Source organism: Convolutriloba macropyga, chromosome 9 (assembly GCF_964194025.1).
Source record: "Convolutriloba macropyga chromosome 9, txConMacr16.3, whole genome shotgun sequence".
In the NCBI taxonomy this organism is placed as follows: Eukaryota; Metazoa; Xenacoelomorpha; order Acoela; family Convolutidae; genus Convolutriloba; species Convolutriloba macropyga.
This window is the reverse complement of record NC_134476.1, coordinates 57,684,304-57,710,755: the sequence shown is the minus strand read 5'-3', so window position 1 is coordinate 57,710,755 and position 26,452 is coordinate 57,684,304. Positions and strand designations below refer to the sequence as shown.

The following is a 26,452-nucleotide window of genomic DNA, read 5'->3' as shown; positions in this document are numbered from 1 at the left end:
TACGTTGAGTCTTATACGTTGAGTCTTATATGTTGTGAAATACATAACTTTGGATTTCCTGTACTGAAACAGGATTTTGCTTGCTATATCGACTTTGGGAGCACAACAACAACTGGATTTGTGAACACTTGTGAAGAGTCGGCTTACCAGCCCAAAAAAGTGGAGAGGGGTTTCAGTCATCATTTTTTCATGTATACTGGGTGACTGGAACATCCTGACGTGTTCTTCAGGGCAGCGCAACCGAGCATCACAAGAAACTGTAAGACCGAGACAATTTGGGTTAGAAAAACACGGATTTCACTAGAAAAGGCGAAAGTTACCGCAATTGACCATAAACACGTAAAATATTAAAATTATATTCGAAAAATAATAAACCCACTCGTAACTGATAAATTGATATTGGTCGAACGTAATGAAGAGGTAGGAACTTGAAAAAACAGCTTTCAAAAAAATTCGATAAATTTATCGAATTTTTTTTGCTATTTTTAGGTCAAAAAATTAAAAAATCAAAAATTTGGCCAAATTTTTATTAAACTGGTAAATTATTGTTCTTTGTAGTTGAGGTAACAGTATTCAACAGGTATTCAACAAAAAATTTGAAATTCGACCAAATTTTTGAAAATTGTCGATTTTACCGATATTTGAGAAAAAATCTCAAAAAACATGAAAAAACAAGAAAGGTTCGTAGCTTTTGTCCCGATACAGTAAATACACGTTGATGTGAGCCTATGGTATTCAATTTGCGTGCTAGTCGGTGTTGCACGCCATCAGTAGTCTACCTAAACGCACCCAAAATCGTTATAAAAACACTGTATATTCACTTCCGGGATTAAGCTTGAATCCTTTTGCTGTTAACGAAAGAAAAACGGTACAATATCAGTTGGATAACGTCTTCTGGAACAAAACTGATAACACATAATCTGGCACGACGCTATAAACAATTCGTTGACTTCTCACCGAGCGAAAAGTTCTCGAGCACTATGTGCAAGAAAGTTACCAAACTCGTTTGACAGCTGTAGTTTATTGCCCGCAAAACGGAGCGCCAATTATTTTTGGTTTTTTTAAGCAAACAGACGTTTTGAGCATCTATGTACTGATTAACCTGTTGTCAAAGTGGAAAAAAAAGATCCAAAATTAGTAAAAGATTACCATCAATTGCACCAGAAAGTTCATTTGGAACTTAAGTCGTTAACAATAATTTTCTCGCATCACGCCGTAGACCCAAAAAGAATGAGAAACTTGTCGCTGATGTGCTTTCGTCAGCATCAATTCGCTATTTCCGCTGATATTGAGGGTATGTTCTTACAAGTAGGTGTTTTGCCTGCCGAACAGTCAGTTTTGCGTCTCCTGTGGCGGGAAGATCCCTCAATGACCATTGAGGTATACCAGTACACAAGACACATATTCACCAACTTGCGCTAATTATTCGTTTTTGCGTACCGCGAGAGACAATAAATCGGATTTTCCCGAGGCGGCGCAAGCCGTTCGCCCAAAAATTTTATATGGATGATTACCTTGATTCAATGTAGTCACCCGTCATAGTACAAAAAATATTGCGCGATTTGATCCAAATACTGACCAGGGGAGGTGTCAAGATGACTAAGTTCATCATTAATGTCCCTGGCCTCCTCGAGGAGCTGGAGGTAAATCAGTTGAACAGGTTCCAAAATAAATAGGGGCCTCAATGGAGGAGTCATCATCTCACGTTCTAGGTTTGAAGTGGGATCATGTAAATGACACACTAGTTGTTAGCCGCGAAACAATATGTGATGCCTCGAAAGCTGTTACACAAAGGTTGGTTTTGAGTATTGTATCAAAAATATTTGACTCAATTGGGCTTGTTTCCCCTTTTACTGTGAAAGCGCGACTCCTTCTCAAAGATGTCTGGCGACTTCACGGTCAGAGCTGGGACGATATACTCCCAAAGGAAATGATTGAGCGTTTCGAGTCCTAGAGCTCAGAATTATCAAAACTTGAGCTAATGAAAATACCTAGGATTTACCTCTCCGGTTCGTTCGAGCAGATGCAATTACATGTCTTTGGTGACAGTTCACAGGAGGTGTTCGGCGCAGCTAGGTTTTTGGGTGCTCTTGTGAATTCCTCAGACAACGGAGAAAAAGCAGAACTAGCCTTGGTCATTGGAAAGGCACGAGTAGCTCCGATGAAAGAGCCCACCGTTCCTAAACTCGAACTCGAAGCGATTTTGCTGGCATCCCGCCTCAGAGAGAAAATATGCGAGACACTCACCCTTCAGATTCAATGCACGTTTATGTGGACAGAAAGTACCAGAGTCCATCAGTGGTTCAATTCCCTAGAGAAACAGCCTATATTTGTCGCGAATCGTGTCTCCGTGTTTCTAGAGGAAACAACAGTCGATCAATGGCGTCACGTGGCAACGCAGAACAACCTGGCCGACGCCGGCACGAGGGGATTGTCCTCGGAGGTGTTGCAGAACAGCATTTGGTTACGTGGTCCTGATTTTCTTCGCACATCTGACTTTCCGTTCCGCCCGGACAACGAAGAGGTGTCAAACATCAAGTTGAAGCGTCAAACAGCTGATCCCAACCCTTTGGACAACTGTTCAACACTAAAAACCAACTCTTTAAATTCAGATTTCGGCATTCATCTGTGCAAATACAGTTCGTATCCAAAACCTCTTCGAATCGTTGCATATGTCCTACGTATTCTTCCACGGCAGGCTACCTACCGATCTCTAGATGGAAACATAGTAGAACCTGAGGAAATTACCGCAGCAGAAAAAACACTGCAGCTTCTCACACAAGCAGAGTCTTTCCCAATTGAGCTTATGCAACTCTGCATTTCAAAGAAAATCAGTAAAAGAAGCCCTATTGCTTCTTATTCTCCGTTTATCGGAGCCGGTGGCCTGCTCCGTTCCAGTGGCCGAATTAAGCGCTTCACTGAACTCGAGTTCAATTTGATGCACCCATAATCCTCGACGGTCGACACCCACTGGTGTACGTTTTCTTACGCCATATGCACCTCAAAAATTATCATGAAGGTAACGATTATCTTCGCGCACTTGCCCAACAGCAGTATGCTCTTATGAAGCTTCGTTCAATCCTCCGTTCGATTCGTTTTAATTGTGTTCTTTGCAGAAAACGAAGCACTAAGCCCGTTCAACCTATGATGGCTCGTCTTCCGTCCGAACGTCCTGCCTTCACTTGTCCGACCTTGACAAAAGTCGGTCCGTTTCACGTCACACTCCGTCGCTACTCTGAGATAAGGTGGGGTCTCTTGCTCACCTTTTTCACAACCCGAGCCGTTCATGTTGAGATTGCACATTCGAATGGATACAAATTCATGTGTTATGGGTATTGAACGCTTCATTGCTCGTCGTGGAATGCCATTGGTCATTTGTTCCGACACTGGCAATAACTTTGTTGGTAGAGATAAAGAATTGTTGCTATGTTTTCTAAACTTGGACAAACAGCAAGTTGCTTCAGAGCTGGCACAAATGGGACTCAAGTGGAAGTTTAATCCGCCTGCCTTGCCGCACTACGGAGGTGTTCGGGAAAGGCTAGTGCAGAGTTTCAAGGGAACACTTCACGCGATCATTGGCAGTCGTCGGCTTACGGACGAAACTTTCCCCGGTACTTTCTGTCTGGCGGAACAGTCACTAAACAACCTGCCATTGACTTCCGTAAGTTCCGATGCCAACAACTTAGATGCATTAACGCCAAACCATTTTCTTTTGGGGAATCGCAGTACTTGCCTCCCTTCACTCAACGCTGTCGATGATTTCAGTCACCGAAAGCGATACGCCAGAGCGCAAGCTTACTCTAATGCCATTTGGAAACGATGGTTAAAAGAGTATGTTCCTCCATTGAACCATCGTTGCAAATGGAAGACTCGGGCCGATGAAATCCTGAAAACCGGTGACCTAGTTTGGATAATCGATAGCGACAGCCCTAGAGGCTATTATCCACTGGCCCGCATTTTGAGTCTACGCTATGGTAAGGACGGCATCGCACGGTTCGCTCAAATTCAAACAAAATTTCGAATCATCAGTTTTGAGGCCTGAAGACGTTGACGCAATTGCCTGTAAGCGTAAATGAAAGAGCATATTACTTCATTGTTTGCACAGATTGTTCCAAATGGTATATAGCCTAATGGTTAGGACCTAGGCTCCTTAATCTATAGGTTGCGGATCGAACCCCGGTAGAACCAAAACTCTTCTTTTATATAAATGGAATCCAGAGAACAAATTGATAGCATTTTGACCTATTCGGACCTGGAAAAGAGCAGCAATTAGGTTTTGCCGACAACCTTGCTAGTTGTCAGATGCAGTAAATCTTACGTACGTCGTGAGTCTTATGCGTTGAGTCTTATACGTTGAGTCTTATACGTTGTGAAATACAAAATTTGAATTTCCTGTACCGAAACAGGCTTCTGCTTGCTATATCGACTTTGTTCCGATATATTGCTGATCTCAACAAATTGCGCCTTGATTTCTTATTAGTTCTTTTAAGACTTTGAGTATTGATCGTTCTGAAAGTTATCGCAACGAGAGCGGACAATCATTACATGTACTTTGATGTTTCCATGATTAACAAAAAGTTCATAAAAGCTACCGAGAAAATGCAGGGGTCTCCCGCGCTATTAGTTGGCATCAATGCTGCCTACATGCAATCATGCATTAAAAAATATTTAAAAACTGACCTTTGCGAACACCGGAAGATCGAATTTCCCAATGGATTCGGACTGATAGGACTCCACTCTTTCACTCTTGCGAGGAATTTTAGAACTTCTGAGAAAAGTTGAATTTTTTCTAACCACCTGGAATGAGGTATACAGCTGAGCAGCAGGTCGTTTTAACACAATCAAAAGACACACAAGCAGGCTCTGCAACGGGGGATCTGACCAACCAGCATCTCAACAGGGCGCACTCTTGCGGCGACACCGCCTACGGGATCGGATTACTGGATATTAGTAGCAGCTTTAAATAAATAAATAGTTCTCTGTTAGTGAACCACATATTTGGCTGATATAAGTTATAGGACTTTATAACAGACATAACAAAGCAAATTTTTGGACGATTGGGCCAAAAGAAGCATTAAGCGTTTTGAAAAAGTTTTTAGGTCCAACGGCTTACAAGATGCTTCATGCTCAATACGTTGCTTGGCTAGCACTGTGAGCTCAATTTAGGGCCCTGAGCAGAAGATTTTTCCTTTTCTAAAATAAGCAACAAAAAATAGAGATTTTTTTTGCAAATTGTTAACGCTTGTTTTGAGCTAAGAAAGAAGAGTTCTTAAGTAAAGTAAAATCTTCGAAATTACCGCAATAAGTATTTGATGCGTGAATTCTTCTTGTATCTAGCGTAGCAAAACAGGGCTACAAGCCCGTAGCCTTCAAAAAAATATTCTGTACAAAAAGAGAGAACAAAATTTGCTTTAAAATAGAAGCAATAAGCGCTTTGAAAAAAGTTTTTGGTTCCAGCCACTTATAAGTTGCTTCTTCGTTTGGCTAGCAATGTAGGCTCAGTCTAGAGGGTCTTAAACAGAGGGATTTTCCTTATTACGTTTTTAACAACGAAAAATAAAGGTTTTTGTCCAAAGAAGAACGCTTCTTTCGATAAAACTAGAAAGAGCTAAAATCAAGCAAAACTTTCAAAAGTAACCCCGAAAAAATGTGATGCGTGCAATCTATTACTATCCAGTCCAGAAAACCATGTTTAAAAGCGCACTGACTGTTTTCAAAGCCACTTACAAGCCACTTTCAAGATTTTTCAAACCATAATATTTACTGTGCTAGCACTGTAAGCTCAATTTAGGAGCCCTAAACAGACGAAGAGCCGTATTTAAGTTTTTAGCAAAAAAAGTAAAACAAATTTTGTACAAATAAAGATTTCAAATTTTGAAAAAGCAGTATCACCTTTCCTAAATCATCGAATGGGCTAAGCCATCCATGCAATAGGCACCAGCTAGGGGTTCAATGGATCCTTTATTAAATTTACTTCGATGTGTCCATGATTAATAAAAAATCCGTCAATGCTACCGAAAAACTTTAAAAAAAAAAGAAACATTAAGGGTTTTGAAAACTGTTTTCAAGTCCAGCCACCTACAAAATTTTTCACAGCAAAACGTTTACACCACTAGCACTGTTAGCTCAATTTAGGAGCCCTAAACAGACAAAAAACGTATTTAGATATTTAGCAAAAATTATAACGAATTTTATCCAAATAAAGATGTCAGATATTGAAAAAAGCAATATCACTTTTCTTGAATCATCGGATGGACCCAGTCACCCGGTCGTTAGGTACTAGCTAGGGGTTCCAGGGAACCATCATCACATTTACTTCAATGTTTCCCTGATTAAAAAAATATCCATTACTGCTAGCGAGAAAGAGGAGGTGTCTACCGCGTTATTACTCCGGAGCATTGCTGCGTACATGCATATATGCATTTTAAAAAAAAACTTAAAAACTGGCCTTTTCCATCACCGGATGATCGAATATCTCAATAGATTGAGACTGATAGCACACTACTCTTTCGCTCTTGCGAGGAATTTTATAACTTCTGGGAAAGGCTCAATTATTTATGACTACGTGAACGATTCGAACAACAGAAGCATTAAGCGTTTTGAAAAATGTTTTTAAGTCCAGCCAATTACAAGCTTTTTCATACACAAATGTTCCCTTTGCCAGCACTGTAAATTGAATTTAGGAGCCCTAAATAGGGGAAAAGACCTGTTTAGATTCTTGGCAACAAAATATAAAGAATATTGTACAAATGAAGAATGCTTCTTTCGAGAAAACGAAAAAAGCTTAAATCACGCAAAAACTGGAAAAAAATAATCGCAATAAAAATTTGATGCTTGCAATCAACTAATATCCATCCTAGATAGCAACGGTTAGAAGTCAATTGACTTAAATTTATTTTTCATAGAAAAAGTTAGAAAAAAACTTTAAAAATAAAGAAATATTAAGCGTTTTGAAAAATGTTTTCAAGTCCAACCACATACAAGATGCTTCATATCAAAGGTTCACTTGGATAGCACTGTAATTTCATTTTAGGAGCCCTAAACAGAAGAGAAAACTTGTTTGTGTCCTTAGCAAGAAAACATGAAGAATATTGTACATGGGTATTTCAATATCCAGGGTTTTCCGTCTTCAAACAATTTTTTAAACAAAAAGTAAGAACGAAAACTCGAAAAAAAGATGCATTAAGCGTTTTGAAAAATGTTTTAAAGTCTAGCCACCCACTAGATGTTTACTACCAAAATTAATAATTCGCAAGCACAGTATGCTCAATTTAGCTTGTTATTTCTTGATGGCTTTTGTAGCTGATTTGAAGTGGCGCCAACATGTGTGAATTCTTCTTGTATCTAGCATATCTTGTACCTAGCGTATCAAGCCCATTCCCTTCAAAAAAATTTTTTGAAGAAAACGGGAGAACAAAGATTGCTTAAAAATAGATGCAATAAGCGTTTCGAAGAAAGTTTTTAATTCCAGCCACGTTTCACTTGCCTCTTGGTTTGGCTAGCAGAATAGGCTCAGTCTAGAGGGTCTTAAACAGAAGAAAATTCCTAATTACGTTTTTACAACAAAAAAAGGTTATAGTCCAAAAAAAAGATTCTTTAAAATCCAGTCACTTACAAGATTTTTCCCACCAAAAGGTTAACTTGGATAGCACTGTAAGCTCAATTTAGCTGCCTTAAACAGTTGAAAAAACGTATTTAGGTTTTAAGCACAAATATAACTAATTTTGCCCGAAAAAAGAAATCAATTTCTGAAAAAAATCAAAATCAGGTTTCTCGAATCGTCGGATGTGCCAGGCCAACTAGGAGTTAGGCACCAGTTAGGGATTCCATGGAACCAATGTTACATGTAATTCGATATTTTCATGAGAAATAAAGTCAATTAATGCTACGAAGAACATGCAGAGGTCACCCGCGCTATTCCTCGGCTGCGTACTTGCATAAACGCATTAGAAATTACTTAAAAACTGACCTTTTCGAACACCGGATGATCGAATATCTCAATGGATTCAGACTGATAGTACACTAATTTTTCACTCTTGAGACGAATTCTTTAACTTCTGAGAAAGGTTGACGTATTTATAACAGCCTGAAATGAGGTATACATATGAGCGGTACGTCATTTTAGCACAACAAAGACAGACAAGAACGCTCGCAAAAGTCTGGCCGGAGCACAAACTGTTCTTAGAGATACTATGAGGAAAGACAAGGTGCAATAGGGGGAAGCTCACCAACCAGCGTTTCAACGGGGCGCACCTTTGCGGCGGAACCGCCTCTGGGACGGGAATGCTAAGTTATTAGTGATAGTTGTAAATAAACAAGTGGTTCTCGATTATTGAACCACATAATCGGCTGATATAAGTTATTGGACATTATAACAGACATAAAAAGGCCAATTTTGGAACAATTAGGCCATCTGAGATCAAAATTTGAGATGAACACGTGGAGAAGAAAGGTTCTTGTTGGGCCAAAAACACCTCATATTCAAAGGTCAATATCTCAAAAGTGAAGGTAACATTTGAAACGTATAAAAAACTGTTAAAAAGGTTGTTTCAAATTCTTATAGACTGTGGAAATCAAATGTGGATTGAACTGCCAAATCGGGAGATAACAAGGAATATAGGTACCGTACCATACGCTTCAGAAGCACAATTCCTCCCGTCTGAAATCAACAAACTCATAATCCAAGAGTTTAGTTATATTAACCTAATTTTGTGACATCTTTTGCAATGTCACAGGGGATCAAGCCAGATATTTTTCAACCCTCGAAGAAATTTTCGTAAAGTTTTTGGGGACTAGACACATGAGTCTTCTCTCTAATAAGGCCAAAACTGGCTGTCCCTGTACGGGTCAAAATTCCCAAACTGAAAAAAATCTCTATATGTAATATATATATATATATATATATATATATATATATATATCGGCTGAAAGCTCGACTAATGAAAAGTTCAACTATGCAAAAAAATCTAAGATCCATGAGCTCTACGGGGAGATATTTCGAAAACAAGGTGTCGAACTAGTAAAAAGGAGAAAGAAATAAGCTGCAGAGCTAAAATTGACCTTCGAGGTTGCACAAAAACACCATATGATATGTGCAGATAATCCCTCCCCACTATATGAGGACTCTATTTCAACGTTAACACTCCTCCATAGACCCTCAGTTTAATTGAATAGGTCCTTGACTAGGTTGAAAATCGAAAAACAATTTATTTAGAAACACTATACAGATGGTTTTTATCAACTAATTTTTTCGTAGACAAAGTAGTTCAAAAGTACATTCGCTTTTAGACTCTAAGGCATGTTTTACATTCCTCCTTAGAAACTCAAATTATTTGAATAAGTCCTTAAATAGGCTGAAAAACAATTCATATTGAAACACTACCTAGAGTGTTTTTAGAGCTCGAAGTTTGACAACGTATCGACTACTTTTTTCGTAGGCCAGCTAGATCAAAAATGCATTCGTTTCAAACTCTATTTCGACGTTGACACTTCTCCTTAGACCCTCAATTTAATTGTACAAGTCCTTGACTAGGTTGAGATAGAATTTATGTTGAAGCACTAACTAGAGAGTTTTTAGAGCTCGAAACTTGAAACGTATCCACTACACTTTTCGTAGACCAACTAGGTCAACAAATCAATCGCTTTCAGACCCCATTCTAAAGTTGACACTCCTCCTTAGACCTTCAAATTAAATGAAAGGTCCTTGACTGAGCTGAAAACAGTATGCTGAAACATGTTACGTAGCAAATGAATGAATTTTAGACAATCAGAATCGAGTATTTGGATTTGAATTTAATGCGTATAAAACATTCAATTATACGAAGAAAGTTCCAAAAAATTCACTTAACCTATTTTTAAGTAAATATAACCACGATAACCACGATCGGTTAAGCTGGTTTTCAACTTAATAATTTTAAGCTTTCTAGACAATTGTTGACTGAATATGAACTGTTTCACTTGTTGTCTTGATCATATTAATGTTTATACGTTGCTTTCGGAACGTATTGCTTATATAACGATAATATGTCGTGTTGTATATGAATTCACGTTTGAACTACTGATTGTTTTGGATATTATCAAAGTTTATATAGTTCCGCTCCGGGTTTACGAACACCCATTTGTGTTTTAGCCTTATTGCGAGAAACTTATCGAATCGAAGGTTATGTTAGCCGCCTCAGACGTTTTTGCGACTCTCCCTAGTAGGACAAGCGCCCTCTTGAGGCACGCAAAAGACGTTGACACTCAAGAGAAGGATGACAGGTATACACACGTTCTCCAAAAAAATCCGGAGTCTAGAACCAGGAGAAATTTAGGCCTGGAAACTAGCCACCGACCCATCTCACGAGCGAGTATTCATGATGGAAATGGTTGTGAGCTGTTTAATGGTTCATGTTTTGAATACAATCAATTGAGCAAATCATGTGCATCAATAGGCAATAGGCAGCTGGACAAAATGATAGACAACAAAAAAAATCAAAGCATGGTCAATTTGTGACAGATGTTTAGGATATGTATTGAACTACACAACTGTAAGATTCTTCGCAAACATAATTTTTTCATGTCTCGAAGTGATTATACTGAATACTTAGACGGCAACTCTAAGGCCCATCCCCCACGGAGAAAACTTGAAAATATAATTCTTGGTCCTAAGAGGTACACCATATTGATAAACCACATCAGTCACCATTATTCCCCCCACCCGCAAACAAAATTTTTGAGACGAAAAACAGTCGATTTTATAAATTTTGGTAAGATTTGCCAAAATTTTGAAAAAAAATGATATATTCGGTTCGTAAATCAAAAAATAATTTCTGATACAGAAAAAAAATGTGAGAATATTATGCTAAATTGTTCAATTTGGAAAATTTTTGATCAAATTTCAGGCAGTCAAAATAAAAATAAAGATTATCAATATTGAATACTAAAAAAAAACCGTACTTTCAGGCATAAAACCGTCCAATTTACTGGGTTACCGTTCCGTATTCAAGAAATTGCAAAAAAGTTGACCAGAAATAGAGAAAAGTTGAACAAAAAAAATAAAATTCCGATAAATTTGGCAAAAAAAAACAATTTTACAGCAAGAAAGTTCGTAATTTGGGTGAAACTCAATAAACGCAAAGGTTATAACTTGCCTACAACTAGCCCTTCTGTTGTAGTATATTGATTTTGCTGCTGTTTGTTTGTTTGTAACTGTATGATTGCTAGTTGGTTTGGTCTTCTTGCTTTCTAGGGTGTGACTTAGTTTACTCTCACGGCTGGGTTGTTTCTTGATCTCTCCAACTGTCATAGTTTACAAATACACTATTCTTGTTCAATTAAATTATCTGTAGCTTGTTTAATATGGTTAGTATTCTGATTGGTTGTTTTGGATATGGTACTGCTAGGGGGGTGACTTAATTTTATTTTCGATTTACGGCTGGATTGTTTCTTACCCTCTCCAACTGTCATAAACTACAAATACACTTTTGTAGTTTATTTAATTTATCTGTGGCTTGCTTAATATTGTTAATATGCTGATTGGTTGTATAGGTGTGAGCGTTGCTGGTGTGTGACTTACGTTCATTCTGGAGTTACGGCAGGTAAAATTCTTGAACATTTCATACTTTTAGTATACTACTGCTTTGCCGTAAATTAGTTTCTTATTGGTATAATAAGCGCCATAATGAATTGTTCTAGCTTGTCTTGCAGTAGCTTCTCTCCTTCTTCCTATGGTGTGACTTAAGTTTGTTCTGGAGTTACGGCCAATTTGTTTGGTTGAATTTGCTACTGTTGTCTGGTAGCATAGTTCTTCCCCTCCTCCTCGCTTTTTTCGCGCCTGTTCTTTCCCCACCGTCCCATTTTCGTTGCGTTGCGCGTTTCTCGCTCGAGTTGCCGTTTATCCTTCGTCTCCCGCCGCGTTGAGTGCATAGCGTTCAGCGCTCCGCTTCTGTTTTTTTCGGCCACTCTGTGCTCGACGATCGTTTCTCTTGTTTGGGCGGTTTCTCTTACAGTCTGTCTACAGTGCGCTGTCTTTGGTGTCTTTTTTGTTGGGTTTGTTTTGCGTGAATTTGGTTTTTTTCGGAGTGTTTTTATATTAGATAAATGTTTGCAGTGGTAATTTTGCTGATTTTTCGAAATGGTAACATCGTGATATCCAATAGTCTTGATCAAAAAGTCAACAAGTTTTACTCTGCCAGGTCAAAGCGTGAAGCTGAATTGCATACTATGCATGAAGATTTCCTTCTTTGTTTAAAAAGTCCAACAAAGTTCAACAAGGCATGGCGCTTTCAGTCATCCAGGGTACCTGAAACAACAAGTCCACCTGAGAAACATTTGGCCCAGCATATATGCTCCCGACAACAAATTAATTTTGATTCCCGAGCAAGCCCAAACGCCAATCTTCCTCCTTTTCCGAAAACCAAAAATCCAGCCACCGCAAAAAATTTTCCCTTGCACCCAAGCGCCCCACCAAGTTCAAACACTCAACAGCACAACTCCAACTCCGAACCCACGAATCCTAATCTCATTCCCATTCCAAACCCAGTATTTGCACCTAACCTCACAGTTCTCATTCCACACGCCCCTTTGATCAATCAACCTCACGGTTTTTTTTTTCAAAATAAAACTAACCAAGTACAGAATGTCATACGTTCCGTTGCTCTTCCTGACCAAGTATGCACAACATCTCTCTTGGTCAACTCTTTGTGCCAATTATGAGCCGTTGGCGTTTTCCACAGCACGGACCGTCTTTAGTTAACCAATACATTACTACTGTGAACAGTTTGCCTCCAACATCTCACCCTCGAACACTAATGTTCCGCTACAAAAATATCAGAATTCGCCCCTTTTGATTGAAATGTATTCACCATCCGGCACACAATAGGAAAACCCGATCGCAACTTCTAGTAATGTTGAATCTGGTCTAGCTATTCCTGTTTTTCAGCCAACATATCCTTATGATGCTATAACAAGTAAGAAAAGCGACCCTTTGCCCGAGTGGCAACTTGCATAGTCTAATGCAACCCATTACAGTGGCATGAGAGGCACGGTCAATTCAAAAGCAAGATTGACTCGGAGTAGCTCACTGATGACGACCTACCTAAAAGCTCTCGTCACTGGTAAAGCAAAGATTGCAATTGCCGAATTTGTTTACTGTGGTTTAATGTACAAGGGTGCACTAAGGACTTTAGGGCGTGAATTTGGCCAGCCACAGGCAGTCGTAAGTGCCCACATGGATAAACTAAGCAATTTTCCGCCTCGTAAAAAGCACAATAGTGATAACATCAATAACTATTCTACCATCATATCAAGTCTCGTTGGGGTTTTCAAGTCACTATCATATAATGCCTCTTGAAGAGCGCTTCCCTACTTAACCAAGTGTCACTGAATTTATCACCAAACATGAAAGTGTCGTGGTCGCCCTTTGCGGCTAAGAAGCGCTGGCTCAAGCCTACCTTCCTTTACTTAACGATTGGCTTAAAGAAAAAGCTGAGGCACGTGATCTTATGAAACAAAGCGCAACCAAGGCAAAACTTGAAGAGAACAGCATTTCAGTAACCAAGACTAAAACAGCCTCAAAATTTTTGCATCAAATTCTCAACAAAGGGAAACAAAGAAGCAAATGCCATCTTATTCTGCGAAGACTTGCTGTCGCTGCATTGTATGCAAAGGTAACCACCGGCTATGGTAGTGTCGGGTTTTCAAAGAAATAACTCCAACCCAGAGAGCTAAGTAGGTGGCGGATAACAAACTTCGCTTTTCGTGTTTTCAGGACAAGCACACAATCACGCCAGCGACCTCAACCAAGAAAGTGCCGAGCAGAGGGCAGCAATAGTTCCCATAACATACTTTTGCATGAAGCAGATATGGGTTTCCCAAAAAAAACAGTCCACAAATTCCAATACCTTTCAGCCTTCTGGCAACATAGGTCAAAGTAAGGCAACTACTAGTCAACGCCCGCCTAATAAGACCACGACAATGTCATCGGTTACTGAATTTAAGAGGCTCCTTCAGGTGACTGAATTGTAGTTGGTCAATTCGTTCGGTTTAGATACCAAGGCTTTAGTTTTGTGTGATACCGGCTGCAGTAGCTCTTAGGTGGCCAGTTGTCTCGCAGATAGACTCAGTTTGCACGGTAAAGCACAAAACCTAACTTTCAAGGGTATTAATACCGAAGAGGTAGTTGATGCTAGGATTGCTTAAATTACTGTGAAACCAAAAGAAGATCATGATTTCGAACCATTTACCATTAACTCTTTCATTAAAGAGAGTCTGAACGTCGGCTCAGATTTAATATTGAACAGGCCCTATAAGAGACAAACCCACACTTAGCGGTCCTTGATACCGTGACATACTCCTATAAAGACTTTGAGATGATTCTCCGACAAGATGTCTATCATGCCTTCCGCCCGTTAGAATACTTCTCTGCCCATGAGAAGCGTTCACCCCTTACTGTACGCTTACCCATAGGTTGGGTCCTAAGCGGTCCGTTACCAACCAGCTTGGTCTTTATTCTCGACGTGCTTCAAAGTGGAGATCGAATATGAAAAGAAGTTAGTCAGTCAAGTAAAGTCTTGGTACGACATTGGATCATTTCGGGCAAGCAAGCAGGTTGACCCACGATGTGCAGCAGACGCAAGGGCTCACGAAACCTTATAGAATACCAACGTTGACAATGGCCCTAGATACGATGTTGCAATGCTCTGGGCAGCAGATAAAACCAAGCTCCCAAATAATTACTTCTCTTCCCTTGTGCAACTGAAATCTCTCGAAAAACTATTGGCCAAAATGAAGACCTTAGAGAGAAGTTGACTTGTACAACCAAGGAAGAGGTAAATAAGGGGTATGTAATTGAGGTTCCAGAAGCTCACAAGGGTGACAACCGGTCCAATAATGAGTGGTACCTACCCCACATTTCGGTTTTGAACCCGAATAAACCGGATAAGGTGCGTAGGGTGCTCAATGGTTCTACAGTTTGGTGTGTTGCCCTCAGATCAACCATCACTTCGCTTTCTGTGGCGGGAGGAACCCACAACTACCGTTGCAGTGTATCATTAAAAACGCTATATTTTCGGGGTTAAACATTCACCCACCTGCGCCAACTATGCATTAAAAAGCACAGCGAGAGACAATGTCAAGTTTATCCCGAAGCTGCAAAAGCCGTCCTTGAAAAAATTTGCATTGACGATTACCGTGACTCAGTGGAGTCTCCTGGGAAAAACATCAATAGATCGAAGGAATTGGTACATCGTCTCCATTTCGGGGATTCAAGCCTACAAAGTGTGTAGGCAATATGTCAAATTTGGCTGATCAAATTGATGGTTCTCCACAATCTACCTGGCCCAAGGTTTTTTTCTTGTCAGGAGGATTCATCGCATCGGCTCGGGCTATAGTGGGACCACACCAATGACACTTTATTTGGGAGTAGGAGTACAAGCTGCACTATAACCAAGTCACTCACGCAGCGCTTTGTCTTAATTCTCGTCTCGAAAGACTTTGACCCCTTTGGTTTCGTTGCACCGTTTACCGTCGGAGCGCGACTGCTCTTAAAAGACATCTGGCGTGTCGCAGGACAACAATGAGATGACGTGCTCCCACAGGAAATAGTTCAAAGGTTTTTGGTGTGGAGTGGGGACTTACCAAAGCTTGAAAACATCAAAATTTCTCGAAGGTTTTTTACTGGACCCTCTGATAATATAGAATTGCATATGTTCGGTGACTGTTTCCAGGATATTATTAGTGCCGTTGCATTCCTTCGAGCCCGAGTAACAACTCCTACGGGCGAGGAAAACACAGAGCTTGCGTTTGTATTGGGGTAAGCTCACGTGGCGCCAATGAAAGTAATGACTGTCCCAAAATTGGACTTGCAAGCAGCCCTACTTGCCGCTCGGCTGAAAAACGAAATTGTTTGGGCACTTACTGCAGCTGTTAACCAAATATTCCAGTGGAGACAGAACGATCGTTCTCCAAAAGACTCACTCGAATGAAAAGCAACTAACTTTTGTTGCACACTGAGTTTGCGAAATTTTGGAGTATAGCAGCGTTGACCAATGGAACCACGTCGCAACGAAGTATAATCCGTCTGACTTTGGCACGCGTGGAATGTCCGCTAAAATCTTGCAACTATGCAGCTGGTTCAAAAGTCCACAATTGGCATCTAATTCAAGCTTCCCTTTTGTACCAAACAGAGACGTCATTATTAACATCAAGCTTGGTGTCAACCAAGCAATCCCTATAGAAGACACTGTATCTTTGGCTAAATCTTTCAAAAAACAGACAACCCCCGATCCTTCAATTTTTCCCGTTTGCTAAGTATAGTTCTTATCAAAAGTACTTGCGCATTGCCGCATAAGTTCTCTGACTTTTGCCAAGACATGACGGCTACCGTAACCTCGATGGTAGCATTACTGACCCTACTGAGCTTGACGAATTTCAGCGTCATCTCCGGTACTTGGCCAAGGAGAGTCTTTTGAAACCGAAAGAAGAATCTTCCTGACATTAAATCCGTTAAAGGGTGCAGCCGAATCGCTCCACACCTCCTGTTCCTAAGTCCAAATGTGCTAACCGTTCCTGAGGCCGCATCAAGCGGTTAATAGAAGTTGGGTTTAACGTAAATTACCCAATCATCTTAGAAGCAAGTCGTCCGTTTGTAAAACTGTTCCTTGAGCACACCCACGTGAAGTATAATCATCAAGGCGTTGAATGTCTCAGATCAATTGCGCAGGAACACTACAAAGCATACTGCCTGAGATGCCGAGAATTCCAAGCTGTAACTATGCAACCAATCATACCTGATTTACCTAATGAGAGACGTTTTATACCAGTCTCCTCCCTTCACGAACACCGGCGTTGACTGCTTTGGGCCGTTCTATGTTACTGTCCGCCGCACTACTGAGAAAAAGTGGAGATTCCTCTTGACCTGCCTTACTACTCGAGCCGTCCATGAGATAGTTAAATCCATGGACACCATTTTTTGTGTCATGGGTTTGAACGGTTTTTGTGTGAACGTATCAACTACTTTTTTTGTAGACCAGCCAGGTCAAAAATTCATTCGCTTTCAGACTCTTTTCTGAAGTCCACATTAGACCCTCAAATTAATTGAATGAGTCCTGATGTTGAAACTTTAAATTAAGAGTTTTTGAGCTCCAAATTTTTTCATAGAACAGCTAGGTTAAAAATTCATTTTTCTACCTTCTTTAAATGCAACGTGCCTCTCTTCATAATCAGATCGACTGTCTCCTTAGATATCCAAGGCTTGTGTTCTTTTCTATCCTGCACAAGGTTTTTTGAGGCTGCTTCGTTAAGAGCACTGCGAAAGATGAGCCATGCTTGTTCAATGTCGTCAATATCCTCATTCTGGTGTAATTTTTTTTACTGATTCGTTGAACTCGGTTCGAACCACTTCGTCATTCAATTTTGCCGGGTTAATTTTTGCAGGTTTACGAAATTTAGAGTTCGGCAATTTAAGATCTAAATTTGCTGTTAATAATTCATGGTCAGTCAAAAAAAATTTTCCCCTTCTTGTTCTGACATCTTGCAAACAACTGCGATATCGACTTGAGAGCAATACATGATCCAATATTTTCATCCGACAATTTGTCCGGCGGGTTGAAAGTGTACCTAAGCACAAAACGGTGACGAAACAATGTTCTTCCACTCAGTAATTTGTTTGCGTCACAGAGACTCAGAAGTTTTTCTGTGTTATCGTTCTCTTCGCCAAAACCAAACAGGCCAATGCATAGATGTTCGTTCTCTTTATTACTTCCCGGCTCTGCTTTTAAGTCTCTGAAAAAACATTTGCGTTCCCTTTATCGTTTGTCAAACTTGTTAGTGTGTTCCAAAAATCTTCCTTTGTTTGCATATCCGCTTCATTTGTCGGCGCATAACACACAATGACAGTCAAATTTGTTCTTTGTTGCTCAGCAAAATTGGTGCAGCACAAGCGTTCATTCACAGTCACGTTTTCGATTATGCAGTCAAGCAGTGCTTTCTTAACAACAATACCCACACCTGCTTGTTTTGAACGATTGGAGGATTGCAGTGAGTTGGTCAAGAAGACTTTGTGCGTTCCAAGGTCAGTCTCCTGTTTGTCCAGTCTGGTTTCTTGAATTCCTAAAATGTCTAAATATTACTTTGCTAAGTCCATTTTAACTGTCTGGAAACAGCCAGCATGAGCAAGCGCCCTGATATTTAGGGATCCAATCTTCAATTTTATTCCCTAATACCCCTTACACGGGACTAGGGGCCTTTCTAATCAGTTGAACTCTTGTTATAGGGTTGTTGGCTATAACGCAACTAGTCGCGCCAACATCTAGAGGACCATTGCTTCGTTAGTTCAGCTTACGGGACTGAGCCCCGCAACGCTAACCCCAGGCGACACCACGGGGAGGTGAAGATGGATTTTGCACCCACTACTACTACTACTACTACTACTACTACTACTACTACTACTACTACTACTACTACTACTACTACTACTACTACTACTACTACTACTACTACTACTACTACTACTACTACTACTACTACTACTACTACTACTACTACTACTACTACTACTACTACTACTACTACTACTACTACTACTACTACTACTACTACTACTACTACTACTACTACTACTACTACTACTACTACTACTACTACTACTACTACTACTACTACTACTACTACTACTACTACTACTACTACTACTACTACTACTACTACTACTACTACTACTACTACTACTACTACTACTACTACTACTACTACTACTACTACTACTACTACTACTACTACTACTACTACTACTACTACTACTACTACTACTACTACTACTACTACTACTACTACTACTACTACTACTACTACTACTACTACTACTACTACTACTACTACTACTACTACTACTACTACTACTACTACTACTACTACTACTACTACTACTACTACTACTACTACATGATCTGAAGGACAATTTGAAGCGAAAAGTGTAAAGCTCATAACAATTTGAAACAACATTTTTGTTGAAATGCCAATTTAAAAAAGTAGTAAGGGTGGTTGTAAGGGTTTCAAATTGGCATTTCAGATCAGTTTTTTTAATATGATACTGAGATTATGTTTTTTACTACTAAATTTTTACAATATTTTTCAAATTGGTATTAAGAATACGTTTTTTACTACCAAAATTTTTACAGTAGTTACAGACTATTTTTTAAAAAAATTAACTTTTTCTCAAATTTTACAGACTTTTTTCTCAAATTTTACAGACAAACAAACATTGCGTCGGACGTTTGGTCTATTTTTCACTACTAAAATCGTCGGACGACTGATTAAACATAGTACTCTTGGTAGAAAAGACAGGTACTTTAGGTAAGTTATGATTGAACAATTAAATAACGTTAAACATTTACAAGGTTAAACATTAAGTTATGATTGAACAATTAAATAACGTTACATTTACAAGGTTAAACATGTTAAGTTACAAGGTTAAACAATTAAACTAGGTTAAACAAATATAATGGCTAAAACATTAAAAAATTTATCTATGTTTGAATACTTGAACAGCAGACTTTAGTTTTGTGTATATCCGCAAATGCGCATCGTTCGATAATCTAATTCCAGCTTCCTCACATCGTGCCTTGATGTCGGGAACTGAAACTGTGGAACTGACTCCGGAAAACAGCAAGAATGCTTTCTTTTCGCGGTCAGTCCACGCGGGGGCTCCCGATTTGACGCGGAATGATTTCAAAGACTTTATAAACTTCTCTCGGAGAACGTCTTCACTACTCTGACCTATAGTTGACCTCCGTCGAGCGTCTGCAGTAACCGTTTGTTCCCGAGTTACGTTTGCAGCAGGTTGTTCTGTTGGAGTAACCGGGTTAATTGGAGTTAGGTTAACTGACGGCCTAATTGCATTGAATCGTCGTACGATTGGTTCCGAACATATAGGCGTCTCCATTGGCGTCTGTGGATCAATGGGATGTGGCTCTTCGGGCGCTTCAAAGTCAGACTCTACATCAGACTCTTTGTCGTCTACTTCTGCTTCTTCGGCTTCTTCCGATGGGATATCTGACGACAAATCGTCACAATATATCGGCAACAGCTGGTCGCGGTCCTCTGAGGTTCCCTCTCTACCAATGTAGATATCCTCAGCTGTTGTCTTGTTGTGAGCCGTTTGTGCCAAATGCGCTTTTGTCACCCCTTCTGGAACCTTGCCAATGAAACTTTTCCATCGGCGTTCCCAATACTTTCTGATGGAGTTGGCGTTAAATCGCACTTCGTTTGGGTCATCGCCGAATAGAGTAAAGAAAGTTTCCTGAATGTGTTTTGAAATGGACCGCTCAATTTTGTTCTGCTTCGAGCTGAAGACATACTTCGACTCCATTGAATCATTCTCGTCGGCAAATGTCTCCTTTAACTTGTAAAGCAGCGGTATTTGATCGGTCTTTATTTTCAAATACAGCGTATAAAACTTTCCCGTCTTGTGCCTATCAGTTTCCAGAACGCTGTTTTCTTCAATGTACTTGACGTCCTCCCAAGTGAGTGCCAGTAAGGGTCCAGACCGTACATTAAGTCTACCTTGTAGCACAAAGAAATTTAGGGCCTGTTGTTGCTTGTACGTTAAGGTAGATGTTGCTAAGTTGTCCTTTAGATGACTCAAGGCCAGCTTGTGACGATTTCGTACCAGAGCAATCGACGGGACCCGGGCTCGCAATTGTTTGGCTGTGGTACGATAGTTCTTAATAGCTGCACTGGAGAACGCTTTCCTTACACTTTTAATTGCCGCCAACATCGTTGAGTGCTCTCGTTCCATCCTGGCGGAGACACCGTCTGAATACAAAAAACAGTAATCAACGAAGTTGCTGAAAGTTGCGAGATAGTTTAGCATCGTTTGAGGCTTCAATCCTCTTCGCTCTTGCAACTGGATGCAAGCTTGTAATAGTTGCTGTGGTCGCCTCAGACCTTGTGTTTCCCCATACAATACAGCCATCAACTGAATTAAGCCTGATCAGTCCTCGTTGCAATATTCATTGCCCGCACATTTTGCCAACTGTTTTTGGTGCTCAGTGAACCTGCGGGCAATTTCTAAATCGCTTGTCCTCGCAATTACTGAGGACTTCAATTTGGCTCTTAGGTTGTCTGGAAGTGAACTAAAACAAACAAAAATATAACTCAACCGAAATACATTGTAATTTATTGCCCAACATTGTCAGACGTTTGACTCAACATTGGAGTGTTTATGCAATTGTCAGACGTTTGACTCAACATTGGATTGTTTATTATGCAATTGTCAGACGTTTTAGTAAACAATATATTGGTTATGCATTGGAGTGTTTATTATGCAATTGTTAAACGTTTGACTCAACATTATATTGTTTATGCAATTGTTAAACGTTTGATTCAACATTTAATTGTTTTTTTTTGCAATTGTTACACGTTTGATTCAACATTTAATTGTTTTGCAATTGTCAGACGTTTGATTTAACATTGGATTGTTTATGCAATTGTCTTACGTTTGACTCAACAAAAATGGTCTCCGAGTAAAATAACTTTATCACTTACGCCCTGCTTTCCGGATTCTCCACTCTCGTGACTGCAGAACAATCGCACTTGTTGGTGTACTTGTGCGTTACCAGAGAAGCAAATCGTCTGTAGCAAGCCATACAGTCGTAGATCTTGTGCTTCTTCTGTACACTTTTTGTCCTGTAGAAATCGATGATAAAGGTTATCTCTGCTTTTTCCAGAATGTCATTGTGTTGCTGCAAGTGCTTGTCCATTCTCTTGACAACGGCATGACAAACTAGGCACTCCAGAACGGGATCAGTTTTAACTTTCTTTGGTCGTTGGAGTCGAGCCTTCTCCTCGACGTTTGGTAACATTTCAACGATTGCTTCATCATTCGGTGCTTCCTCGACGTCTGCTTGTTCAACATTTGGTAACGTTTCAACGATTGCTTCACGGATGGGTACGATTTCAACGATTGCTTCACTGGGTCACACTTGAACGATTGCTTCATCAGGCGGTGCATCCTCGACGATTGCTTCACTGGGTGACACTTGAACGATTGCTTCATCACTCGGTGCTTCCTCGACGATTGCTTCACTGGGTGACACTTGAACGATTGCTTCATCACTCGGTGCTTCCTCGACGATTGCTTCACTGGGTGACACTTGAACGATTGCTTCATCAATCGGTGCTTCTTTCATGCATGTGGTGCACTGGCAATTCCTATTAATATCTCCAAAATAATCAGGGCTATAAAAAACTGAAATTTCTTCGTCAATTTCGACTGTTCTAATTGCCTGAATTGATATGATCGTTTTGTTCTTTTCACCAGACACAACATATCGGGCGTTTGGGTTGCATTCGTGATTGACGAATGAAGCAGGTCCGAGCATAATCCGTGTGCTCTTAAAATTGTTTGTGGGGGCAAAAACAGAAAAAGACATGCCCTCCGTGAGCTCGTCATCAGAGACAGTTTCTGTAAAACCCTCCAGACCTGAGATAACTGTTTTCGGCCTGAATTTTTTCTTGGCAACAACGCGCATCTGTGTAAAGCCATCTTGTGGTTCATATTTTGAAGTAGTCAGGAAACTAACATTTTCAAGGGAGTCGAGATATGATTTGAACATCTGCGTGTACAGAGCTTTTGCTTTCGGATCTCTCAATAAAAGAGATTGAAAGTCTGAATGAAAACAGAGCTTGTGTGTTTCCAACGTTTGGCAGTCAATTAACTATTCAGTGAGCTCAGCATCTATAAAACCAAGAAATTGCCAGTTTGCGTTTACGATATCTGTGCCAACATCTTCGGGTTCCTCTTGTACCTCTTGTACGGGTTGTCTATCGTCTATCGTCGGGCTGTCGGGCTGAAATCGTTTTCCAGCACTTGTTTCGTCGGACTACTGCTCGCGACTTCGTTTCTTTCTCAACTTACCCTTCCTATTATTATTATTGTTGTTATTGTGATTGTCATCAGCAATAACTCTGTTTCTGAGGGTTCGCGTACGTGCTGTCTGACTTCGCAATTTAACCATTTTTGGATTTGAATCTGACAAAGATTTGAATCTTATTGTTGTAAGAGTTTACTTTAAAATGGCATAATTTTGAAATAGTTTTAGTGGCCTGAAATTTGAGTCCAAAAAGAAAAGGAGTCTGCGATAATTTGTTTATCTAATTGTTTATGAGGCAAGTACTAGTTATTAACTTTGTTTACCTATTTGTTTATTGTGCAAGTACTAGTTTTTAACTTTTAATCGATTAGCGTCAAAAAAATATGACTAATTATCGGTTATTATTACCATTATCTTTTACCATTAGAAATGATCATTAGAAATGACTCTTTTGAAGTTGTTCATCAATCGTTACACGATTGCATGTATCAATCGTTACACGATTGTTCATCAATCGTTACACGATTGTAAATGATATATAATATGCAATTGTTCTTGGGTGGGGGATTGTAAGTATCCCCCTTTCAAAAATTGCCCAGTTCAAGGTGACGGTCCCCTCAAACCGAACTTTAGATGATGATTCGGAGCATTGTAGATTTGGAGTCCTATTATTAAATATTAAATATTAAACTAATCTACTTAGATGAGTAGAAACCCAAATGAAAATATATTCATTTTGACGTGATAGGGGCCAAACGGGGGTCAATCAATTTTCTTTTATCGATCAAGTTTTTGGGCATCACCTACTGGCTATTATTACATAAATGATAAGTTTCTTTGATGATTGACCATTTCTTTGGTGATGATTGAATGTCACAATCGACCTTTGAAATGATTTAATTATGCATCAATAACAATCGTTTTACGATTGTAAAACAAATGAAAACATTTTCCAATAGAGGTCGCACGATTGCATTTACAATACAGCGAAGTTTTGAATTTAAAATATAGACGGTAATTAAAACCTGCTTATAATGTAAGTCAAATGTAACTGAGCCAGTTGTTCAACAACTGCAAAGTAATACATTGTAATTTGATTTTAAACCGTTTAAAACCAGGAGATGATATTATTATTATTATTAGCTGAGCTTTTCAGGACTGAAGAGTGATGATAGGTATCCGACATTTTAGCGTGAAAACAATGAGCTAGAACACTTAATTTTTGTACCATGGAAAGTAGGTGTTTGATATATACTAATAACTAAGGTCACTCGTTCACTGTTGGAAACAAGTTGTCATCGTTAACTACGCTGTCTCAAGTTGTTCACCGTTAACAATCCGTAGGGTTACCTATACCCACCACCATGACAGCCCGGCTCCATTACGAATACGGCACTTACCGTGCTCGGGTTTCCTCGCTGCAGGCGAGCGGGTGATCTTATTAAATTTCTAAATCTGATTTGCATTTGTGAAACGTTCTCATTTACCGTGAAACGTTCTCATTTAGTTTATTTTGGTATAGCTAATTTTCATAGCTAATACACTTCCCAGTCAGGGGTAGTTTCAATCAAAGCACCTTTGCAACAACGCGAAACTTTTAGTATAATTTGGTTTAGCTAACTTTCATAGCTAATACACTTCCCAGTCAGAGGTAGTTTCAATCAAAGCATGTTTGCAACAACGCGGAACTTTTAGTATAATTTGGTATAGCTAACTTTCAAAGCTAATACACTTCCCAGTCAGGGGTAGTTTCAATCAAAGCACGTTTGCAACGACGCGGAACAATTTGAAGCAAACGTCGAACAATTATCTCTAATTCTTCTTTTGAAGATTCCCAACATCTCTAATTCTTCTTTTAAAGATTCCCAACAATCGTCGCACGATCGGAAAAAATATTCGAGATATCAATAGAATTGAATTAAAAGTTATGACTCTCAATATAAATGAAAATAATGAAATAATCAGATCTAAATTTATGAAATAAGTAGTTTGACTAATGAAAATAATGAAACAAGTTTTACAAGTCTTTTGGGCTTAACGCTTCCCCACAACATTCATTTATGTTCAAAGTAGTGTTATCCAGCGACAATTGGGGTAAAGTGGAGTCATTCAAAGCGTCGAAAATTGCCGATGTTTTTGCAGTCAATTCGGCCGGCAAAGCATTGGCAATTGCCGATGTACTTGCGGTCGGTGCTGGTTGAACCTCAGCGGGGTCTTCAGCGGGGTCCTGTGAGGCAATTGCCGATGTACTTGCGGTCGGTGCTGGTTGAACCTCAGCGGGGTCCTGTGAGGCAATTGCCGATGTACTTGCGGTCGGTGCTGGTTGAACCTCAGCGGGGTCCTCTGAGGCCGATTCCCCATATCGAATTACAGGCTTTGACGGTCTGCTGCTTTTTCTCGTGCCCTCCACTGCAACCTCCTCTGAAAGTTCGTCAGGCAGGTAGGAGTCGTCGGACGAGTCGTTTCTCCGGCGTTTGCTAGGGCTCGCAACATCATTGTCGAAGCTCTTTTTTCTTGGGGAGCAGGTGAACTCTCTATGCTCGGGGACTTTAATTCGGCAGACCTTCACTAGGTTGGCTTTTAGTGGATTTTTGTCCTCGGCCGTTTGTGAGCTCTTCCGGATTAGCTTCTCGCCCGTTAGTTTCCTTCTCGAACTTTCGGCGTGACTACGAATTTGTTCAACGAGTGCTGAGTTAACGTTCGCGTCCGTCGATTGTTCCCTGGGTCGCAGTAGGTCCAACGCTGAGGGGCATTGAGGCACCGTTCCGTAATTGGATAAGTCGGACTTAAGCAATTTCGCTGCAGGAAGTCCAGGAATCCGCAATGTTGCCACCTCGCTCGAGGTCTTCTCAATTGACGAACCCTCGGGCAGCTGCTCATAGACTCCCCGTAAGTTCCTGCCCCCTTTTTTGTACGATTTCCGTCGTTTGCGCTGATTCTTCTCGTTGACTGGCAATTGAGGAAAACCTTCTTGTAACGAGAACAACTGATCGCCACTCAGTCCTTCAAGCATTTTCCTCTTCTTCAATTTAACCTCACTGTCACTGTCGAGGTCTTCTTGTGGCCACACTTTCTCGTCTATAAGAGCCTCATCACCGATTGTTTCTTTATCTAAACAATGAAAACGTTTTAAGTAACAATCGTTTAACGTTTCCAGCATATCACAACGTTTCCAAGTGACAATCGTTTAACGTTTCTTAACAACTTTGACCGTTGGGTATTTGTAGAACTATTTGTTGAAGCTGTAAAAATAAGCTAGGAAGTTCCTGATTAAGAGGTTTTAAAATCTTACCAATTTCGGTACAAGGTTTGCATGTCCTGGCTTTGTTGATCAGATCCCGATTTGAAAAGGGCCACCAGATTTTCTGTCCCATCTCAGTCATTCCCCAGCTTCCTGGATGGCTGGCATGTATCTGATCAACGACTGCCTCTTTTGGGATCGCCATCTTGTTGTTGACAAACACAATGCCGTTTCTGACGGTGAGCGATTTCCAGTGACTGTGTATATGTTTACTCAGCGACCTGCATCTCTGCTCGTCTTTCAATTCCACGCATTCTCGCACTTCTCTGAGAACCGTGTCGCGGTTGGTCAGCGCTGC

At 40.0% G+C, this 26,452-nt stretch overlaps 1 protein-coding gene across 1 annotated transcript; it reads left to right on the top strand.

Moving 5' to 3' along the window:
* The first annotated feature begins 2,023 nt into the window (after nt 1–2,023).
* LOC142346277 (uncharacterized) lies at nt 2,024–2,950 on the top strand. Its single transcript, XM_075398791.1, has one exon. The coding sequence runs from the start codon at nt 2,024–2,026 to the stop codon at nt 2,948–2,950; it is 927 nt and encodes a 308-aa protein (XP_075254906.1).
* The last annotated feature ends 23,502 nt before the right edge of the window (nt 2,951–26,452 follow it).

Bases quoted from the DNA above. Each gene is read 5' to 3' on its own strand.
- LOC142346277 (XM_075398791.1), top strand. From the start codon at position 2,024: ATGCAATTACATGTCTTTGGTGACAGTTCACAGGAGGTGTTCGGCGCA.